The 22,449-nt window shown below is 37.5% G+C and overlaps 1 protein-coding gene across 1 annotated transcript in view; it reads right to left on the reverse strand.

Annotated features, from left to right (window-relative positions):
- ctnnbl1 (catenin, beta like 1) overlaps positions 1 to 22,449 on the reverse strand; it is an 89,987-nt gene that overhangs the window by 57,003 nt on the left and 10,535 nt on the right. Inside the window, exons 3-7 of the mRNA XM_081608599.1 lie at positions 21,748 to 21,854; positions 21,472 to 21,608; positions 18,362 to 18,462; positions 7,790 to 7,883; positions 1,210 to 1,301 (exon numbers count right to left, since the gene is read on the reverse strand). Of these exons, the coding sequence (XP_081464725.1) occupies positions 1,210 to 1,301; positions 7,790 to 7,883; positions 18,362 to 18,462; positions 21,472 to 21,608; positions 21,748 to 21,854 (531 nt within the window). The remainder of the gene's footprint in view (positions 1 to 1,209; positions 1,302 to 7,789; positions 7,884 to 18,361; positions 18,463 to 21,471; positions 21,609 to 21,747; positions 21,855 to 22,449) is intronic.

The following is a 22,449-nucleotide window of genomic DNA, read 5'->3' on the forward strand; positions in this document are numbered from 1 at the left end:
GTCCAGGTTTTCCACAGGAAGCAGCCTGAAGCAGAGCTGCTGCCTCACACGCTGTGACATGAAGCACAGTCACAGCACTTCCAAATAAATCTACAGCCTCATTTATTTCAATCACAACAACCAACAGAGTGAAGACAGAAAAAAACTAATGACCTTGAAATCAACACAATATCTGAATTAGAGGCAATTTGAGATGAATATACAGCTACAATAGAGAAAAAATGTCATTACATCTTAATACAGTTATAAAACTTGCTTTGTAAAGTAACCAAATCATAATTTTTAAGCTTATGCAGTACAATGTTCACACCAGCAGATGGGTGTTTAGCAGCTAAAACCTCATCTGACTGATTTAAATCATCTTTTATCAGATTTATCTAATGAAACCGTTTTTTTGCAGGAAGACAGAAAACCACTCGGCTTTAATCCATCTCCATCTGAATTAGATTTTTAAATAAAGTCTAATATAACTAGACTGCATAAAACTGAAAATGCAGTACTGGAGATTCACATGATTTTAGTTTTGCATTTCACTGTAAAAATACTAAATGTTACCAAGTAATTCTGGTTTAGTTTCTAGTGCAAATATCTCAGTACACTTGAAGTAATAATGTAAATAAACTGAACAATGTTACTGTGTTTTAATTATTCCTCTTTATTTTACCACTGGCATTTTTATTATTCATGCAAATACATCAGTTACTTCAGATAAGGGATCTTCACTTCCCCTGGTTACAGTAGTGATGCCACTACCTACATCTAGTGTCTGCCAAACAATAATATAAAACTAAATACAGACTGAAGGCAAAAAAAAGCTAAAAAGCAGTAGTAGAAATGTATGATTATCAAAAATGTGAAAGATAAAAACAAACTGAAAAGTGAATTTATAATGAAGTTCTATGTTTGTTAGGTAAGTTTCTAAGCATCATATCAGAAAAATATAAAATCACGATGCTATTGCTGAAAATACTGATGTAACTCCATTTTTCTAAAACTATAGATCAGATGTGGGCATTGCTAGAATCATACATTGAGAGAAATCTCTTGTCAAATTCTGTGTCAAAGCAGTACATGGTGATATGCTGCACACTAGTATTGCAGTGGTTATAGTGCAGCTCTATGTCTAAGATAAAACAAGGCACCTTACTGCATTTTAGTAAAAGATTTGTCTGTCCAAACAGTCGACTGGTCAGAGCGTCAGCTTCTTACCTTGATTCTCTTCAGCAGCCACTGCATGAGTCCCTGCTGAGCAGCTTCAGTGCACAGGCCAGGTCTGAACTCTGCCATGTTTTCAGTAATAGCTGCAGAGATTGGAGAAAAATAAATAAATAAAATCAGTCATGGAACATTACGTCTGCCAAAAAATGGCTTTACAGTTTTTCTGGATAAATCTGGATGGAATGAAGCAGTGAGTGTGTCAAAGAACCAGAAGGTTCTGATCCTGGTGTTTTCCCAATCTGATAGTTTTCCTCTTTCCACCATATCTGTCATCATCAGCACTACTAAATAACTGGAAAGCAAAGGGTGCTTAATAGAAGATTGTTTTATAGAATTTGAACCAGCTGAGGCTAAAACTGCCAATTGAGGAGTTTGGGGTAAAACATAAAACTTTTGTTTTAATCATAAATGCTAAATACATTTATGCAGATTTGACTTCATTACTGCTGTGAGTGTGTTGTTCTTTCACCAAATTGCCTCTTTTTGAGTTTGTATGCTCCAGTTTAATAACCTATTACTAAACTAGTTGATGATTATTTCAATAACAGATTCATCACGATTAATTGCTTCGGTTCTACTCTGAACTCCTGAGACGTCTATAGAAACAGTAAAGGTGCTGGATTTTTTGCACATGTGGCTTTGGATTAATACAATAATCTGGATGAATGATTGAGTACTTTAGGCATTATAATGCACACTTAGGCTTTAATTGTACTGTTAATGCTGTGAAACAGAGGGATTTGAGCTTAAATTTGACATGTGTATGAATTAGTGCTATCAATCAATTGAAAAAATGTATCACATTGATCACACTCTGGTGCTGTGAGTAATCACAATTAATCACTATAACTAACTTGTAGTTGTTCCACTGGGAAAGCCCCGCCTTGTGCCGGACTCCAACTAATTAAGCAATTATCTGTTTTTTGGGGGGGAGGGGTTGTAGCAGAATCTAATCTCCCAGTACTCAAAAGCAACTAAGGGAAACTTATACCACAACATATTCAGGCAGCTAGAAGAAAATCTGTTCAGGGACAACTGACAGATAAGATATACTTTATTTTCTAGATCTTGGGTGGCCCACTCCTTTCTGATGCCGCCCTGGTTAACTGCCCATATTAAAAAACTGCCATGTTTTCAAAAAATATTTAAGAAAATGTTTTATTCTCTTAAAGTTAACATGTCTGAAGATTCTCAGTTTTCTAGGTTTGTATATTCAGGAGGGTTAACAAGAAGCCATTTTGTTTTAAACAATTAATGTAAAAATGTCCCTCTCCATTCATTTCCTATGAACTTGAGCGATGAGGCAACACTCTGCTGTCTGCATCCAGCCGGCGTAATTCCTGCCTGTGAAACTACGAGCTCGTGCACGCAGATGTACACACAGGGCTAGCAACACAACACAAGAAAGATTTAAATGTTAACCTTTTGTTTCCGTCTGCTGTCTCTGAATCGAGCTGCTGTGAATGAGGTAAACCTCCGCAGGAATAGGTAGTTCAATTAATCTGCATTTTGTAATATTAATGCTTTAGAATTTTCAGACTAAAGGTATGTGTTGAAGTTGACAGCCGTAGTATAAATAATAATAATAATAAGAAGAAGAAGAAAAAAAACAGGACATTTGCGATTGGTTTGGAAATGGAAGTGTAAATAGTTTTGTGTTTTCACCTGATGTTCACAGCACAGGCTGCAGTCAGTTAACAAAAAGGGCTTCCAGAGAACCGAAGGATGGAAACCACAATCTGAAATTTCAGATCAAACCTGATCTTATTAAGCAGATCGAGTATCAGTCGGGTGTGACTAATCAAATCAGATTTTTCTCTCTGTGCTTTTTCCCCAACTTATCTTATAATTCTTTGCTTCCAAAGGCCTGTCTCTGTAATTCATCCTTTCATCAGAGCAAATGGAAGCTGGCAGAGAGAGAGAGAGAGAGAGAGAGATGGAAGAATGGAGGAATATAAGAAAGAAATGAGCAGAAGAGCAAAGCAGAGGAGAACAGGGTGGCGGACAAGTCAAAGATGAAGGATGAGAAACAGAGGGATGCTAGAACTGAGTTAGGAGCAGCGCAGCAATACAGGGGGAAAAACAGCAACATCTGGAGAGATGGGCTGCAGATGAGAGAAATGATGGAGAAACAACAACGGAGGAGGAGATAGAGTGCAGGGGTACAGAGGGAGGAAGACCAAGGCCCTTTATCAGGGATTCAAACGAAGCAGACAGCATCCTGGAGGAAAGCAGGCCCAGAACAGAAATCAGCCAAGGCAGACAAAAGGCTTATTCTAGCTTGGAGAGCTCCCTTGATAACTCTCTCTCTCTCTCTCTCTCTCTCTTACACACACACACGCACACAGACAACTTTAGAGGATGCGCAAGTGTTGCTCCCGCGATGAACACACAAACCTAAACAGCTCTTCTGACACACGGCCTCAATCTGGCAACAAAGAGAGAGAAATCATCTCGACGGACTCATTCAACACAAAAACAGCTGAGGGGCAGAAAAGTCGGATCCATGTGAGGCTAAACGCAGAGGCCAGGACTTTTACAGTCTCCTACTGTCCTTCTGTCGCTTTTAATGCTATTGAATGAACCAAATGAATGACTTTTAGGAGATTAAAGAAAAATACAGACTGCAGAAGTATCTAGAAAAGAGCAGCTAATTTAACCACAAGGTCCTACACTGCCCCTACTGGTCATCTGCACTTAGTTGTTGTTAAAGGATTTGCACAGGTTTTTCCCCAAACCTGGACCTCAGTACGCAAAATGACAGACTTTAGATTGGTCCGTATTCAACACTCTTTATTTAAAGAAACCAGTCACCCCAAAAGTTGCCAGTAAGCCATCCTTAAAGCTGCAGGATATAACTTTTATTTGTTTTTTTACATATTTGTTAAAACTGTCACCCTTGTCATGATAGTTTGTTACAAAACACATAATCTGTGGAACCGATTTTACCAATTTTATTGATTAATCAAACTCTTGGAAAGATTTAATTGTTGGAAAATTTGGATTTCTTTTCTCTCCAATGAACTCCTTGGGTTTCCATAGTGATGTCAGCACACCAGGGCCGCCATCTTGTTTGACAAACATGTTTTACAGCTTTCATGTATTTGAACTTTGGATTCAGGTCAACACTAAAATATAGGCTAATACAAAATATAGGCTTTATAACAATAAAGCTATAATGCTACAAGAAAACAGTTGTAGTAATATGAAAATAAAGTCTGACAAAGTCGGAGTAATACAAGAATGAAGTAGGAATTTTTACATTTTAAAGGGTTTTTCTCATTAAAACAACTTTTGTCTTATAACTTGAAGAAATTCTTCTGGTAAAACTGTATCTTTATTATTTCAATATTATAACTATATACTCATTACTCATACTTGCTCGTACTACAAATATTCATGCATCCTGGTCCTAAAACTCAAACTCACAGAAGGAACGACTGACATAAAAGCTACTTTATGAAAATATTTTCTGTCATTTGTAATAGTCTTTTTTACAGAAGAAACCAAAAGAAAAATGATTCAAATTAGAAATCGAGTGCGGTTTGAACATTTTTAAAATCTTTTTATTTTTAAGCTATATTGCCCAGCCCCAAGAACACACCATATCTAATTAGTAGAGAAAGTAGTTTTGCATCGACTGCTCACACACACACACACACACACACGCACACACGCGCACACGCACACACGCACACACACGCACACACACACACACACACACACACACGCACACACGCGCACACACACGCACACACACACACACACGCACACACACACACACGCACACACGCAGTGTGAAGCCACGTCTGAAATAAATGACAACTAACTGCAGGAAGACTTTTTTTTTCTAATGTTTATCTAGCACAGGATTAGACAGTGAATGTGTAGAGAGAGAAGGAGGGAAGACATGCAGCAAAGAGAACGTATAAATATCACCCCGACAAATACCTAGTTTGGTTCCTGTTAGTTACGGCTCCCGATTCACCGAATTTGACCTAATTGATACCAATTAGGTCAAATTGGTATCAACAAGTGAAAGAATCAGAATTAAGTCAAAATATCCACACATTCCTACAAGCTGCAGGCAGTTCTCTCAGTTTCATGGCTTAGACTTTGTATTAAGAAGAATGTTGTCTTTTAGGACCGACAGGAACTCACACAGCTGGTTTGTGGAGAGAGATTTCAACAATAAGAAATTGTGAAGTCCTAATTCCAAATGTTCATTCAGTCAATCATATTTTTACAATATATTCTTTTTGAACCCTAAAGTTTGAAAGCAAAAACTTTTTTTTATGTTTAGACCAGTTATCAGCAGGGAGACATGCTGCTAAACCTCAAGAATACCAATCAGGTTTGTGAAACCCTGCTGTGTGACAGTAAAAGGAAAATCCACGAGGGCTTCCTGTCAGCCTTCTCCCCAAGCCTCAAACAGCAGCTGCTTAAAGACACAACTCTTTCTAGCGGTTCTGTATTAAAACAAGGTCAGACCCATCAATTGTTCAGAATATTCAAGTAAGCTATTTTTATCCATTATGCAGTAAAGAAACTGGAGTCACTGCAGAATGCTGGGTGCAGTGAATGCCCCAGATTTCTCAGATATATCTGCCTCTCAGATTTGAAATCTAAAATCACCACATACCATCTAAACAGCTTTTATCCTTCTCATATGAATGTCACATATGAAATACTGGTTGAAAAAACCCCAACAAAAACTGTCTTTTTTGCACATTTATTGAAAAAAAACTTCAAAATGTAATTGATTTGAGCAGAAAAGATTAAAAAGATTATAATTATTAAAGGACATGGCTAACTATAAGGAACAATGCAGGACTGTGACAATGTCCAAGGATCTATCAAGTATTTTAAAAAGATAACTACTACTGTGTGGAGATTTCTTATTTTACAGGAAAGTAGCAAACAAGTGCAAGGTGGAGTACCAAGGTAAAACCCAAAAAGGCAACACGGAATCTCCATGGAAACAAAAAGCCCAGCTAATGTGCAAAAACTGTAGTGCAGGAAGAGAGAGAGAGTGTACACCACTGCAGTGCTGTGCAAAATATATCCTGAGCTCAAATACTGAGTCGAACAGCATAGACTGAACACAAGAAAAACATCTAGAATGTAAATAAAATATTTTATGATGAATAAAACAGAATCACTGCAGCAACTGGACAGGCTCTGTCAAAATATGTTACATTTCTCATCTCTGCAATTCTGCTCAAAACATTATCAATGTTTGTGCTGCCTGTTTGTGTAATTTTTAAAGTAAACTGAAAAAAGAAAAAGAAAAAGCAGTAATCCAACATGAACCTCAGTAAACATGTTCCTGAGCTGTTAAGCAGTATTTTACACTAGTATGGCACAATAAATCTCAGGAAAGCTGGAGTTCCACACTGACATAAACTTGGGTACACAGAGACTCCAGGACTTCATCATATCACACACTCATGTTCACTTTGGCAGAGTCACATCTGATAAATAAGAGCCAATCTGAATAATATGATGGCCCTCATTAGGAACCCATAGGTGAAAGAAAAAAGGTGCATTCTTTTTAGAACTGTAAATATGAAAAAAGGAAACTAAATCTGAAATGGTGCTGCAAATAAAACTTTATATAGTATAGAAAAACAGTAAACCAACATAATGCAATGCCCCTGGTAAAAACAGATACAGTAATGGATTGAGTTACAGTTGCTAAGCTAAGCCTAACCCATTAGTCCTGCATCGAAGCTGCAGTTGCCAAGAAATTCTTTGTGTAATAAAATGTTTTGAATTTTGTCAGTAATTTGGACATATTCTATAAAGCGCTATTCAAGTCACACTGACCAAGCAAAGCGCTTTACAGTATAGACATATTCACCCATTCACATTCACAAATACAAACATATATATACAGGATCCACTTAATTTAATCCAAGAAAATAGTTAGCCCACAAAAGTCTCATGTCCCAAATCCAGCATATCCTGCCTCTGAACACCTCAGAAATTTCCTCCAGAATTATTTCTCAAGGTTTTCATTGTAATTTCAGTTTTTTTCCTTCTTTTTTTTCTTCTTTTTTTTTTGCCATTTAAATCATTGCCAGAAATTTGCCCAAGGAGTGATCAACATGTGGCAGGAGGAAGCTGGAATCAAACCTACAACCTTTCAATTGCAAGGCAACCACTCTACCACTGTACAAGTCACACCTGGACATAAACATTGGTAGAAACATAAAGGGGAAGTCTGGTGGAATATGGTATTGTTAAACTATATTTAAATAACTTACTAAATCCTTGTTATTTACTCATTGTCTCAACTCTTTTTAATTAAGGATGTTTTTGGTTTGTTTTCTGTATTTGTTGCACTTTCCGTATCTTTACATTGACAATGTAGTGCAAAACTTTGTAAGGTTCTGAACACAACATGTTCAAAAATGTTTGTAGCTTTTCTGATTGTTTCTGATGTCCTGCTGCTGAAATAATTGCTCTCTGGAGACAATGAGTTGAGAATTGCAGCAATTTCTACATTTGTTGCTACATTATAAGATGAAAAAAGTTGTTTGTTTACAGTGGAGGAACATTTTCTTACCAAGCGTGTTGTAGATGCCATCAGCCTCTTCTTTCACTTGTTCATCAAGCCGCTCCATATTCTGCACCAGCAAGGCCACCACCTGACCCTCTAGCTGCACATAAAAAGTTAAGACTTTTCTACAGCAAAACAGCAATGTAACAGAAAAGAAATACAAAAATCAAAATACAGATTTTGAAGATGTAATTTTTACATGTCATAAACCACAATCTTATTTCTGTGTAGATGTAACCAGGTATAATTTAGAAAAGTTTTATAAATGCTGCTATTGCGATAGCAAAATATTCTGCTCGGATGGAAAGACCATGCCTGCATGCTCAATGGCTCATGGATCTTGTCACGTTCATAACTTACGTCTGAAACAGAAGTGTTATTTTGAGAACATCTCTAGTTTAAGAGGTTACGGCGACTCTTCCAAGGGTTTTATAGATCTAAAAAAAAAAACAGCTCCAGGTGCATGTGAATACAAAGGTGCAGGTCGTTTGTATTTGAGGGAATGGTGTGAAAGTGACACAACAGGCTTTAATGGAGGTTCAGCATAGAGTTTAGATTTATAGCCCGGGTCGGGTTCAGGCCTCTGTGTGTATGATAAGGCTGTTTTCAGGACCGAGAAAATCAAAACAGAATGCACAATATAAAGTTGTGTCAATCTACTTATCATAGTGTAAATAAAGGACTAGATGGTTTTGTGATGTTCACGTTTCTCTGTGTTTTTGTTTTGAGCCGATCCATGTCATGTCCCTCATTTCCGTTATTCCTTGCACCTGTGTCGCTCCCTGATTGTTTCCCTTCTTAAGCCTCTCTGTCACAACCACGCTGCCAGATTAGCGAACGCTTTCAGCAAGTAATTTTCCAGCACTCCTATCTCGCCCTCATCGTTGCAACCATGCTCTTGTTCCCCGGATTTGCCCCTTTTGTCTTTCCCTTGTGGGACTGTTGCTGATCGCCAATCAGGATCTCGACCCACACCTATTTTGGTTCGACCGCTCTCGTCCACTCTCACGGATTCTGCTCTCAGCCCCATTGTGCATGACCTCGGCCCGTCTGACCCAAGGGGTCTAGATTTGGTACTTCTGCTGCTTCATGGAGTTAGTGCCCTGCCCTGCATCAGCGCTTCCCCTCCCCGGGCACTTCCTCCTGAGCCCTGCGTCAGTGCAGCATCTGCTCTCCTCGTCCCTTGGCTGATCACTCCTGTACCTGATCGCCTAGCCAGGTTAGTGTTCCCTTCCTACACACTAAGATTCCTTCGTTGCTATTTCTCCAGTCACCGATCTGTCCTCTCTGCCCCCCTTTGCAGTGCTGCAGCTGACGATCCAGTGTGCCCGGTCTGAGCTGTCTTTTAATAAATATCTGAGTTTTCTGCTCACTCCTATGTCATGGCTGATTTTCCAGGTTCCTAGCGAGTCATTACACGTTTAACCTGTTGAAGAAATAAAGATAGAAGGTAGGGCACAGAAGTGAATCAGGCTATAGCAAGCACAGTGCACTGCATGCACACGCTGCTCCGCTCCCATCAATCACACATTCCAGATGATTTGACCTTTTCTCACTCTGCCATTACAACAAGCTCCATAACAACAAGATGAAGCTGGAAGACGCTAAAAAGCTAAAAACAGGCGAAGTTACACCGCTTACTTGAAAGGTGGTCAAAAAACAAAAGCAGTAAAATCACAAATAAAATAATATGCTGTGCTTACCTCGGGCTCGGGGCCTATGGTTAGAGCCAATTAGTTACTGTAGTTTAGCACCTCAGTAAATGAATTGCTGCTCAAACTTACAATATTTGGAGTGTTTATCAGTCCTCTTTTTAAAATACAAAGCATGGCATTCACACTGTTAAATTCTGCTTAAATACCAATCTGCTCGAGTGTCTGTTCCTTTTTTACACTTCAGTTTTTAACTGCGTAGGCACCTATGCTAATTAATTTTATGTTAAAATTAAAAAAACCTAAATGTGAAATTTAATCAGGTTTTCTTTTACATAAAAAAATCAAGTCATCTGTATAGAACAAAGTGTAAATGTAGTTAAGAATATTCTGAATTGATTTTATTTTGTTAATTAGTCATTTTTGTATGACTGTAATTTCAAAATTATTTATGAATTTTCCTGGATGCCCCTTAATTTAAAAGAAAAGACTCCTATGGTAAAACTCTGCCTTCTTCAAGAGAAGGCAGAGAGCAGTTGACGGTCTTCGGGGCAAATTTTACGATTCTCTAGAGTCTTCCTCTGTGCAGCTGGGGAATCACACACAGAGACAATAGCAGATGATATTTTCAATAGAGCATGGATAGAAGGACACCAGCAGTTTTTGAGAAATATTGTTCCTCCTGAGGACTCTCAGGAAATAGAGTCTCTTTCTTTACCAGTTCTGCTGTGTTTACATCCCAGAGCAGGTTATCCATGATATGAACTCCCAGGAAAACGGAAGTTTGACATCCTGTCCACTGGATCTCCACAGATGTTAGTGGTTGAATGTTTGTTTTACTTCTCCTAAAATCCACTATGATCTCCTTGGTCTTGGCTGTGTTTAGGATCAGGTTGTTTTCTGTGCACCATCAGTCAGTCACTCCACCTCATTCCTGTAGGCAGACTAATCCCACTATAGGCTCACTACAGTTGTGTCATCTGCTAATTTAACAAGGTTTTTAGTTTGATGAACTGAAACAGCAAGTGTGTACAGCGTGAAGAGCAGATGGCTCAGCACAAAGCTCCGAGGAGAACCAGTAGTAATGTTGATGGCCAGGGGCGGATCTAGAAAAATATTTATGGGGTGGGAAGAGGGGGGCAGGGACTTTTTTTAGGGGTGGCAGCATATGTCAGTATATATATATATATATATATATATAACATCTCATTCTCACGTTTAGCTTACACAAACCTAACATTGGACTTAATTTACTTGTTGTAAAATAGTTTTTAACTTGCATTGTTTCAAAATGAGCTTCATGTAGCACTGAGGATTAAATATAATTTCTTAATATAGTATAGTTAATTATTTTTATGTCTTTCATACTCCTGCTAATTAATATGTATTACTGGATTGGACAGTGCCTATTAGTCGCTATGTGATTCACTGAGTTATGTCCAGAAAATCATTTTATCCCAATGCAGGACGAGCAGAAATCTGTCACAAATATTCATAGCGCCATCGTTTGTAATCAGATATATATGACTTAAAATAAAGAGGAGAAAACTGATGTTTGATCAATTCTCCATGATACACATCTATAAACAATTTTGTTTCTGTTAGTTCTGTCAAGATGCAAGAAGGGGCAAATTTCTCTTATCAATATCAACTGAACTAATCATCAAACTACGGCTATAAAACGATTGACCAATGTCAATCGTTTTATAGCCGTAGTTTGATGATTAGTTCAGTTTGTGTCGCTTGTTTATCTTTTATGAATTGCAGCAGCTGCAGTGCGCCACAATAAAGGTACAATAAAGCTGATGAATAGGTTAAGAACCAAACACCACTTCTATTCTGCCTTTTCTTGCTCTGTGTGTCGCCTTTACACAGACTTGTTGCCACGGCAACCGACAGACAACAGCTCAATGAGCAGATAGACCAGAGATTACCGATCAGGGGAATCAACGCTAAAAAACAAACATTTCCCACACAAAAAAGTAGCAAAAACACCAAAACAGAACATCCAGTCTGTTGCATTATGCTGTCAGGCTTGATGTCTATATTGTCATTATTACGTTTTCGCCTGAGCACAGCGGTGGTTGATTAGCTGATTTAAACAGCTGCTCTACTGATGACGTGGTGGGCAGGTTGACCTGTTTTAGTGCTAACGGAACCAAAACACACCGAACTGCGCAGCACATGCTAAGGTTATCAAAGTCAATAGAAGGCTAGCAACAGTTAGGCTAGTATAACTGACCCACTGCTCACTTGTTCAATGTTTTCTTTAAGTTAAAACTTTTTCCTCACCTGTTAAATCTGAACCCCTTGTTATCTAATTCATAGGGTTGAATTAACTGCTAAATATTGCGTCCATTTACCAAATTCTTTGCGTGACTGTGGTATTTTTCTGACCATCTACGGGTGCTGTCCATGTTAACTCAATGGACGCGCAGCAACAAATCCTAAGCGATGTCGTGTGGAACTATGACGGAGAAGATTGCGTGTTGCGGCGGAAAATTGAACCAGGTCAAAATGCATCTGTAACCAGATCCTTTTCTGCGTTGTGCTGGTTACTGAGTGAATGGACCGTGACACAGTTTATCTTTCAAGCGGATGATTCTCAATTTATTTCTGACGAGAATATAAAGACAAAACAACCGTGTTAAAGTCCTACACAAAAGTATAAAACAAAAATTAACTTAATAGATCTATAAATAAACTGAATAGTTTAGATGGAAAATGAAAAGCACACACTTCTCCCGTAGGACAACATGACAAAAGGGGAGGGGCTAAGGGGCGCAAACAATGTAAAGACAATACCACAGAAGAATAAATAAAAGGGAGGGGCTTCCGATCTTAAAGCAACACGGTTAAAATAATGAGAGGTGTTTCAGGAAAAAGAACAAGACAAATAATAATAAAAAAAAACGTTTTGTGTAATTATAACAAAAGAGAATTACAACCAGGTTACACATCAACACAACGAATCTAATATGGCATCAAAACAATATGGCATCAAAACAATGCCATACTTGACGGAGTTTGGCTACATCGAGGCTCACTGCAGTAAAAAAGACATATGGAGGATAAGATAGCAGGTAAAGCAGCGCACAGCTACAAACACTCACCGGGATTAGCATGACGGTCAGAAAGCTAAACAAATAACCCGCTAAATTATTTAAGTCTTGAGCTGCGATGTAAGACGCTGGTTCTGCTCTCGCTGTTGAACCGCTGCTACGCTACAGGTAGTAATATTTCACAGACGGAGCGCCGCTTCTGCTCCACCTGGTAGTGACTCTCACACCGAACCTCTGCTTAAAGTTGCAGCATCTAACCTAAAAAAAATTATTTTACATACGTATTAAAACTTTCGCTGTCCTAACATGAGACAAATAATCTCTGAAAAAATAATCGATCTCCTCCCTGTTCTACATAATTACTCTGCTCAGTCAGAAACAGCCAATCAGAACTAGCTGTAATCAGCTAGCCGCCATGTTATCAGGAAGTTTTCATTCAGTAACTCAGGATTGTTTATTGTAATGGAACCTGTATTTGCCTTTGAATGTTTTATACTTAATTTTTTTTGGCAATATTGAGAGGTTTTATTTTGACTCTGCATTATTTAACCTCTTCAGAGCCTCCATATGTTATCAGTCTGTTAAAGATAGTTTTACCGATAGCAGTACAATTTGCACAATGCCTGTTTTGTTTAGTTTTCTTCTTGGAAAAAGTTATTAAAAACAAGTTTTTGTCTAAATTAAGGTGAATTCATGGTTCCTTTGAATAATTCCAGATCTGTATGTTCAAAAATGTCCCAGTTTGCTCTTTCAAAACAATCCTTCAGCTGCAGAGAGGCCAGCTTGTGATAGTTCTTAAGGTGATATGATCAGATTTCCTCAGGGGGGTATATGCAGAAATCAAAAACAGTGGCATGTGGTTAGACTGCATCAGGTGTGGTAACTTTTTGACTCTATAACCCAATTTAATGTTAGAGTAGACCTTATCCAATGTACCGAGTCCTCTGGTAGTCCTCCATCATGTTGATGGAATTTGGGGAGCACTACCTTTAAGTTGACATGATTTAAAATCTCTAGCAATAATGAAAACTACATCTGGATAACGGCTGTTGGTTATCAAAAAAATCGAATTTGCATTGGCAGAGGGTGGAATGTAAACAACAGTGATCATTATTGTAGTGAACTCTCTAGGTAGATAAAGGGGTCTGCATTTCAGAGTCATATACTCCAAGTCAAGGGTGCACTGGCTGTCCAGTACAGTGTCTGTACACCAGGTGTTGTTGATATACACACAGACTCCTCTTACTTACTGTAGCGGTGGTTCATGTTTAGGCAAGAGGTGGTTCGCCCATCATTAAGTAAAACCATCCAAGGTAATACCACCAGAAACACAGGAAAAGTGTGTCGCCAAATAACAGAGATTTTATATTTTAAGGTTGAGGGGGAGGCCGGAGGAAATTTGGACATTCTCAGGGCAGCTGTGACGGGAAGCGAGTGTTATCAGTCAAGTTGAGATTGGAGGCTTATAACCAAACAAAGATTGTGGATTGCCAGCAGGTGGGATAAAAGCACTATTACAGATGAAAGAAGATGGACAGCCAAAGCAGATTTATATGCCACGGAGACCGCCCTGAATCATTTTGATTTATCTTATCAAGGGTAACACCTGGCCTTCTGGCAGCAGGGACACTCCTGCTGCAGGCACTACAGCAGCACAGAGAAGACAAATGGAATCAACCAACCAACCTTGCTACCCTCAAACGGCATCCCTTCAAAGAAGCTGTAAAGAACAGTGAGGTTGTGGGCGCTCAGTTGGGCGGTAAATGGATTGCATTTATATTATACCTTCCACCTGGAGAGGCTGGCAAAGCAAGCTGAGTTGCTGTCTTTCAGCAAGAAATCTTGATCTACTGTCTCATTATTAGTTATTGTGTTTGATCAAGGTTAGTTAACTGAACAAAACATTCATCACAGAGAAAACAACAAACTGAAATTGTGCAAACATTTTTTGCACAATTTCAGTTTCTATTTATTTAACTGAAATAAATAGAAACTGAAATAAATAGAAACTGTAATTAGGGAAAAACTATAACTACTATAAATTATAGTATAGTTCGTTAAGTTTGTTTTATATTTTGTTTATGAAACAAACTACAACATACAGAAATTAGAGAAAACGCTTCCTTTCTTTTTGTGTTAATGAATCTATTCTAGCCTTCCAAACTGATGTGAAACTGATTTTATCACCTCCACACAGACAGATTAAGTCAGCTGTCAGTAGGCCTGTCACGATAAATTTTGCTGAGCAATTGTCTAAAAAATAATTGCAATAAACGATAATATTGTTTCAAGACCTTTTGACACAGATTTAATGGAAATGACGTAATAATGCATGTAATTTCCTGCCATAGATAGATACACTTTATTTTCAAAAGAACACGTTACACTGGAACTGATAAACTAAATAAACAAAACAACCAAAAACAAAAATAAAACGTATTCTCAGTCTCCATTAACAAAAAACATAGTTGAATAAAAAGTAAACAACATAAAGCCAAAGTGGAAATAAATACTGCATTCAACCAAAAGAGTGAAGATTATGAAGTCTGTATAGTATATTGGCCTTCAGTAATCACTAGATTTAAATAGAGAAGATGATCACATAATGCAGTAGTTCATACTACCAGTGATTCTTGAGAATAGGGACAAAACAGGTCCGATGGATAAAGCACAAAATTTGAATAAAATATACACAAAATATAATTTTTTCAAATATCTTACTAAACTAACCTGGGTCATGTGAGAACAACAATGTATATTTTCCTGGTGTTTGCTGATTTTTCTTATTTTAAACATTGTAGTAAGTGGCTGGTGTCTTTAAAATCCCTTGTCCAGGAGCAGAACTCAATACAATATAATAGTTTAAAATAATTAAAGAAATACTAAAATTATATATTATGACAGTTAAGTATAAGTAGTCATATAAATAATTATAAATGTATCAAAAACTTGAATTAAAAATATTTTCTAACTCTACTGAAATTTTGTCCCTAGTTTTTGTCAACACCGTCAGACATGAAAAGAATGTAAAAAAATCAGGCATTATTGGGGGGCACCAGAACTACTGAGGACCCCATGACCACTTCCTTTCTCTTCCTTTGCTAAGAGGGCTAGTTAGCTCAGGTTAGTTTATGTTATTCTTTAGTTTTTTCTTCTGTTTTATTTCTGAGTTGCTCGTCACAACCATGATGTGTCAACACCATAACTGACAATTTACAAAACTTGGATTAAATTTTGTGAAACAAAAGCTTAATTTTGGAATAATGTAAAGATTTCATGGATGTGATGAGCTACAATATGGCCTCCTTCAGAATAACATCATATAAATTGAGGTAGTTTGGTATTTTATCAACTCCGTCAGAGTTTCTGAGACTCTTACAGTGAAATTGTTGACAAATCTCACTTAAATGTGCAATTAATTCATTTTAATGTATTTTACATAAATTGCATTACTTCACATGTATCAAGTATTTCTTTTTACTCACTAGTTTGTCACCACCTTCAGCTCTATGTCAACTCCGTCATGCACTGTCAACTCCATCAGATGGACTTTTTGTTGTTTTTTGTTTTAAATATTTTTTTTGTTTCTTGAGAACCAATTGTCTTTAAAAATGAGTAAAAATATCACTAGTAGGGTATTTTTAAAATAATTTTATATTTATTTTTGTCAGATGGTGATGACAAAGTTCTGGGTCAGGTCGATTAAAAAGGTAATTTAAAAAAAAAAATGTTGCTACTGGGAGCCTGCACCTTAGCATCTTTACATTTCCAAAACATTTTTTGTTCCCCAGATACTTAAACTCCTCCACTTGAGGCAGGACGACCCCCCTGACCCGGAGAAGGCACTCTACCCTTTTCCGGCTCAAGACCATGGCCTCGGATTATCGTGCGATTAATTGATTTATCGTTTATCGCAACAGGCCTAGCTGTCAGGAAATTACGACTCCACAATCCTCCTGGTGGCACTAACACTAGTCTGTAAAATGACGACAACACAAGTTGGGAGAAAAGACCAGAGTCAACTGGCTGTTAAACAATAACCGAGTACATTTTTACCTCAATGTTATCTTCTGTAAAGTATTCATTACCCAATTTATATATACATAACAATAGAATACTTTGACCTTTTGGAATTATGCACCTAAACGTTAAGCAAAGTACGAAAAAACTAAAACGACTACTTTAACTAATAAAAGCTCCAACTAAACAATATCAAACTAATGACCAATAAAATTAGCAAAAACGCACAAAAAACGAATTAAAACTGACAGAATTAGACAAAAATTGCCAACAAAATAAAACTAAACTATATTGAAAAACCCAAAGGCATTAGAACCCAAACGTTGGTTCTGATAGGCAACCAGAAAGTCAACAGAAAACATGACATGACCCATAGACTGAGTGCCCTCATTTAGGCAGCAGTCACATGTCAAGTACAACAACCAGGATTTAGAGCCACTACAATAATAATTTTATGATCTTCAGTGCAGATTGTTTAGTGCAGAAAGTGTAATATTGCTGTACACTCCGTTTTTTGTTTTTTTAGATTAATGTGTCTATCTTTATCTTGATGTTGCTGCTTCTGAATTTCCTTACGGAATGACAGTAAAGGATATTTCTTTTCCAATATTATTACTGTTTAAATTTAAACTGTACACTATATGCATATCGCACAGAATTACCCTAACCCTGGACAGAAGTTCAAACTGAATGAAGCTTTTTTTTCTGTTCAAATTGTCAACCCACCACAGTGGAGGGTGCGTTGCTCCTATTTACGCGCCACTTCATTCTTTTATCCGCATTTGGTCAGTGGTGGGTGCCAATTAGCAAAATATAAAATCTTTGGCAGTATTGCCCAGATTGAAATCATATTCCAAATGCAAATCAGATGCAAAGACAAATGGTGTTGAAAAGTTATTAACTAAAAGACAAGGCAAATATCAAACAGAGTCAAACTGACTTTAGAATCCACACCTGCATATATATTAAAATTTTAATCAAAATATAATTTTCACATCCACCATGAAAGGCAATGGCATTTATTTTTAGACTGTCACAAGAAAATAAAAGCTGCTTTCAAAGAGAATGTCAAGTAAATCTTCAATGTAGTTCCTTTCTGGATCACCGAGTTTAACACAGACTCTTTTAAAGTTACACACCACAGACATGTATTGATTTAAAAAATAGAGAACGTGTGCTGGTGCTACAAGAAGCTTTGCAAAAGAGAAGACGACACTGAAGTCAGAAAATAACCTACATCTGCATGTGCAAACTCCAGTAACTCAGAGCCAACTGAATACCTGCAGAAGAAAAGTGTTCAACCTCACAGCTCAGACCTGTGAGCCAGCAGAGATAAGGGGTCAGTCCCCGCAGTAACAAACAAGACAGGCAATATCAGATGAAAAGCTGCAGAAACACCCATCATTTCCTTCCTCCATTAAAAGGTAGAACTGAACATTATTGCAGTCTGACCTTTGTGTGAAAACATAATGGGATATCAACAATATTGATGCTCCTATTGAGTGAGTATCTGCTTGGTTTACAGACAGACTGAAGTCAAATAAGCATGAGAAGCTAAAAATACTGTTTTATTGTAAAAAAGGAAAAAAACTACAGCCATATTAAAGCATCATAAAGTTATAAATAAAAACTACCTTAAGACTTCAACCAAAAAGTTTAAACAAAAAAAAAACATTTTAATGTCAATGAGAGCAAAACAGAAGTCCTATTTTGTATTCACTAACAATGACCAAGTAATCAATTTTTCTCTGTCTAGTTTGGATCCAAAAGCACAGAAACTTAAATATTGATCCACTGAGAGTCGAGTGATCAATAACAAAGACTGATGTCAATTTTGAACTCACCAGGGCGTCAATGAGGACTTCGGCTCCCTCCTCACTCTCATGGAGTGTGTCAATATCTGTCAGCTCCTGCAGCAGGTCCACCACTGCTATGGCAACATGTGGTTAATGTTTAGAAAAATAAAGACATTACAACACGTTTTCATCATTACATTTATGGGGAGGATAAAAATGATTACATTGAAATTAACATTTAAAGCTGTCCTTCAAACAGGAGAAACAATGTCGGCTTCATATCTGGGAAACTTCAAAAGGATTCAAATGGTTAATCAATAAATGTAGCGATTGATTAGGTCTAAATCCCTGCTTGACACGATGAAATGCTTTGGAAGTGTTAAAAACTGATGCCACACTCTGAGATATGGAGAGGAAGATCCTCTAAAAATTATATATAGCCTTATTATTTATATGAAACAAAATTGTATTATTAATGTCAGTTTTCCTTAATATTGCGTGCCAATGTGCAATCTGAATTATTTCCACATTTCCCCAGGCAGTCTCCTATCATTTCTCCTCGCTACACTAAAGATTTCCTGAGACATAGCTAAACAGCCAATCGTGTGGTTTTTAGGGGAAAACAAAAAAATATTTGGCCAATCAGTTTTGCTCAATTTTATGTCTTGGGGTCGCTGCATATTTCCAAAACATTAAAATATAATGCTAGAGAAAATGCAGGAAAGTTTTGGATCGCTATGGTGATGAAGCTGACCATGGTGACAACGGCAGCCAAGAGGAAGTTTAATTCTGCATCTTCAACGACAACAGGGAGGATTTTCCACGTGGCTGCTAAGCTACAGCTCCTGCTCCTCAGCATGTTTTACTACTTTTAGTCTCCATACTACTTTACTCTTTTTTGTTGTTTACTTTTTCTGTTTATCAGCTGTTGTCATTTGTTCTTTGCTGATGATCAGTTACGAACTGGGATTTATTTGATGCTTATGGTCTGGAAATACATGTCACTGCCCCTTTAGTGATACAGTTTCTATTTTGTTTTATAGTCTCTCTTGTTAAATGTTTTCAACCATTAATGACAAAACTGCAACTGCAACAAATTTTGAGATTCCTAGTAATTTCAGAAAGAAAAAATGTCTGGAGACATTAGACGCATTTTGCAACACTAGTTATACTACATGGTTATTTGTCTACAAACCAATAACTTTAAAAGTCCATCTTCTATAAGTCTTTCAGATGTTTAAGAACATTTGACCCCCTCATCACAACTCTGATGTCTGAAGGTTTCTCAGTCAGTATTTTAATTAGTCTTTGGTTTGGGTTTGAACTGGGCCACAGCAGAATCTCGACTCTTTCCCTTTACAGCCTTACACACTTGTTCTCATTATTCTGTTTCGAGATCATATTCCAGCCAGGCTTTAGGTGTCGATTGGACGGTGTCACATATATGGGTGACTTTAGCTTCAGCTGCATGGTATTCAAGCCTGGTGGCGGCACCACAAGCTGAAATCATCACTCCTTTATTTTATTGCATGACAGCTGGAATGAGGATTTTGCACCTGTACTGTATGCTAGTTTTGATTTTCAACAAAAGTGGAGCTGTTTCACTCAAATTCTGTCCTGGAAATGCTTTGACTGTATAAGAAATCTTATGACTACTGTGATGGAACATTTCGTTTTTAGTCTCATTTCATTTTTGATGGAACTGATGATACTTTTTACCATTTATTTACTGATTATACCTGCTGTGTTTTTGTATTTCTGTAAGATGTGTTTTTCCATTAAAGAAGTTTTCAGATAATGTTTAGATGTTTCTGCAGCTGTGATAGCAGAAGAGACCTGAAGACATTTTGGGTAAAATGCTTAATCTGGCAATTGTATTAGAGGACTGACATGTGGAATGTAGTTTGTACCCTTATTTGACCTGCACCCATGAGTAACTGACAAAGAATTAGAAGTTTCTCTTGAAATCCTTATCAGTTCTCTTTCCTGCCATAAAATCATGCCCTCCAAGAGGTGAGGGATAGTTCATGAGCTGGGGGTCAGGATGTCTCTGTGGTCCATCTGGCAATAAAGATGAGATTAGACTTTGGGTGGGTCTTTCCTTGCTGTGACTATATAACGATGTTAAGTGTGTTGTTCAGGGCTCTTCTCCTGACTGCGCTCAGTGAGAAGGGTCTTCGAACGCTTTTGCCTTTGAATAAAGAAACTTAAATACAAAGATTAATCTTTCTCTACTTATTGAAACAGATTCTCATTCTTTAAAACTTCTATAGAACTACATAAACTAGGGATGCATCGATTTTACTCTCTTAAAGAAGAAATAAGAATTGCATTAAGAATTCTCCCCCCCGCCCCCCAAGTCTTGTTGCTATTAGCATTCATTAATTGTTTTTATTACGGGAAAAGGAAGCATCACCTGATGTGACATGTTAAACTAGCTTTAGCATTTTAGGATAGCTGTTAGCATATTTACAGCAACCTGCAATCAAAAGCCATCAAACAAAATGTGTATTTTCTTTCTGATATGGATTTTTAGCATGAAGAGCTTTCCAAATACCTGCCAGTATTTCCAAATTCGGGATATTACCTGGTTGAAAGCTCAAAAGGATGAAACAGAACACCTCTGCTTTACTTTGTTCAGTATCCCTGTTATCTGCCATCTCGCTCTCTCTTGGCTTAAACAAACTGAAAACGTCATAAAATACAGTATTCTTTTAAATGGCTTCTTCCATTCTTATGCTTCGTCTGGTTTCATTTTTTTAGCTGCGGATGCATCCTTTGCTACAAATGATCAAGGATTCACTAAAGGAAAGCTATGCCATTGCATTTTAGGCCATGTTTATTTTATTTAAAAATGTATTTGTATTTTTCTATGCGTTTTGTATAAAATGACCTTACGTGCTTACATGAAAAATCTGCAGAATCTGTCAATAGTTCAATAACAGTAGCCATAATTGTGATGTGTTAAATTTCATTAAATCACAAATACTGTACATCTCTTGTATCCTGATTTGTAAAAAGCTTAGAGATAACAGCTGAGATGTAACTGTGACAGACAAATTGCATCAGTTTCTTCAGAAATCAATGGAGCTTAACGACCCGGGAGGAAGACAATAAACACTTCTCTGTTCTTCAATAGCTATTCAGAAGGATATCAGTGTTTTCATGGCTCAGGAGGCCCAGCAGCGAGTGGACGGCGTTAAGCTCCACCAGCAGGTGGTAGAGATCCGGCATCGTCGCGATTACATGCATTTCCTGGATGATGTCGTTCAGGTCCAGCTCTGATTCCATAAACCTGATCAAAAACAAAAGGAAAATGTGCTACCTGATGCTTTTGATTCTGTCCAAATGGATCATATTACACATTAACTTGCAAGGAAACAAAGTGTGTGACAGTGAAGTGAACCGAAATGCGTCATTAGTGATGGCCTTACTTCTCTGGATTGTCTGGAAACTTTATCCTCAGCTCCTGGTTTTTGTACGACCTTTTCTCAAAGGTCAGAATCATTTTCTTCACTGAGCTCTCGTCAACCGGCTCTGCCTGTTTGATTAGTGCAAGAGTGAGAAAGAAAAGATGGGGAAAAAAAGACCATGGAGGGAAAGAAAAAAAAGGCTTTTATTGAAGCAGCTGTTGCAATAGCAAAGGAGCCATCAGGGTGACCTTAATTATGTGAGAGGAGCACAGGTTTTTTTCACCAATCTGGGGAATATTTCACTGAAAAAGGGAATCCATTTAACCTCCTGATGGCTTAAAAGCCATAAATTGCTGGGCAGATAATGACCAGTTAGGAAATTTCAACTGGCTGACATTATGGAACAATGCGGCTCTTGGCTCTGAGTACCTCTTGACAGTGGGAATCTTTGAAAAAGCTGCAGAGTGGGATTATAGGAACCTAATTATAGAGGTGGCAGTTTTCAAATGTCCTACACATGATGATGGCATCGGTGACACCAGAAACTCTCCTGGCTGAATCTTTTCCTTTTCCTTGTGGTTGTTTCAGTAACATTTTAGGTCTCACCTGAAAAACCAGCAAAACTAAAACATGGAAAAAGCTATAAAAGTTGGATTGTATTGCAAATAAAATAGCGGTACTGTTCAGGGTTTCACACAGACAATGTTTTTATATAAAATAGAT

Source organism: Poecilia reticulata, chromosome 7 (genome assembly GCF_904066995.2).
Source record: "Poecilia reticulata chromosome 7, P_reticulata-male-v2, whole genome shotgun sequence".
Taxonomy (NCBI): domain Eukaryota; kingdom Metazoa; phylum Chordata; class Actinopteri; order Cyprinodontiformes; family Poeciliidae; genus Poecilia; species Poecilia reticulata.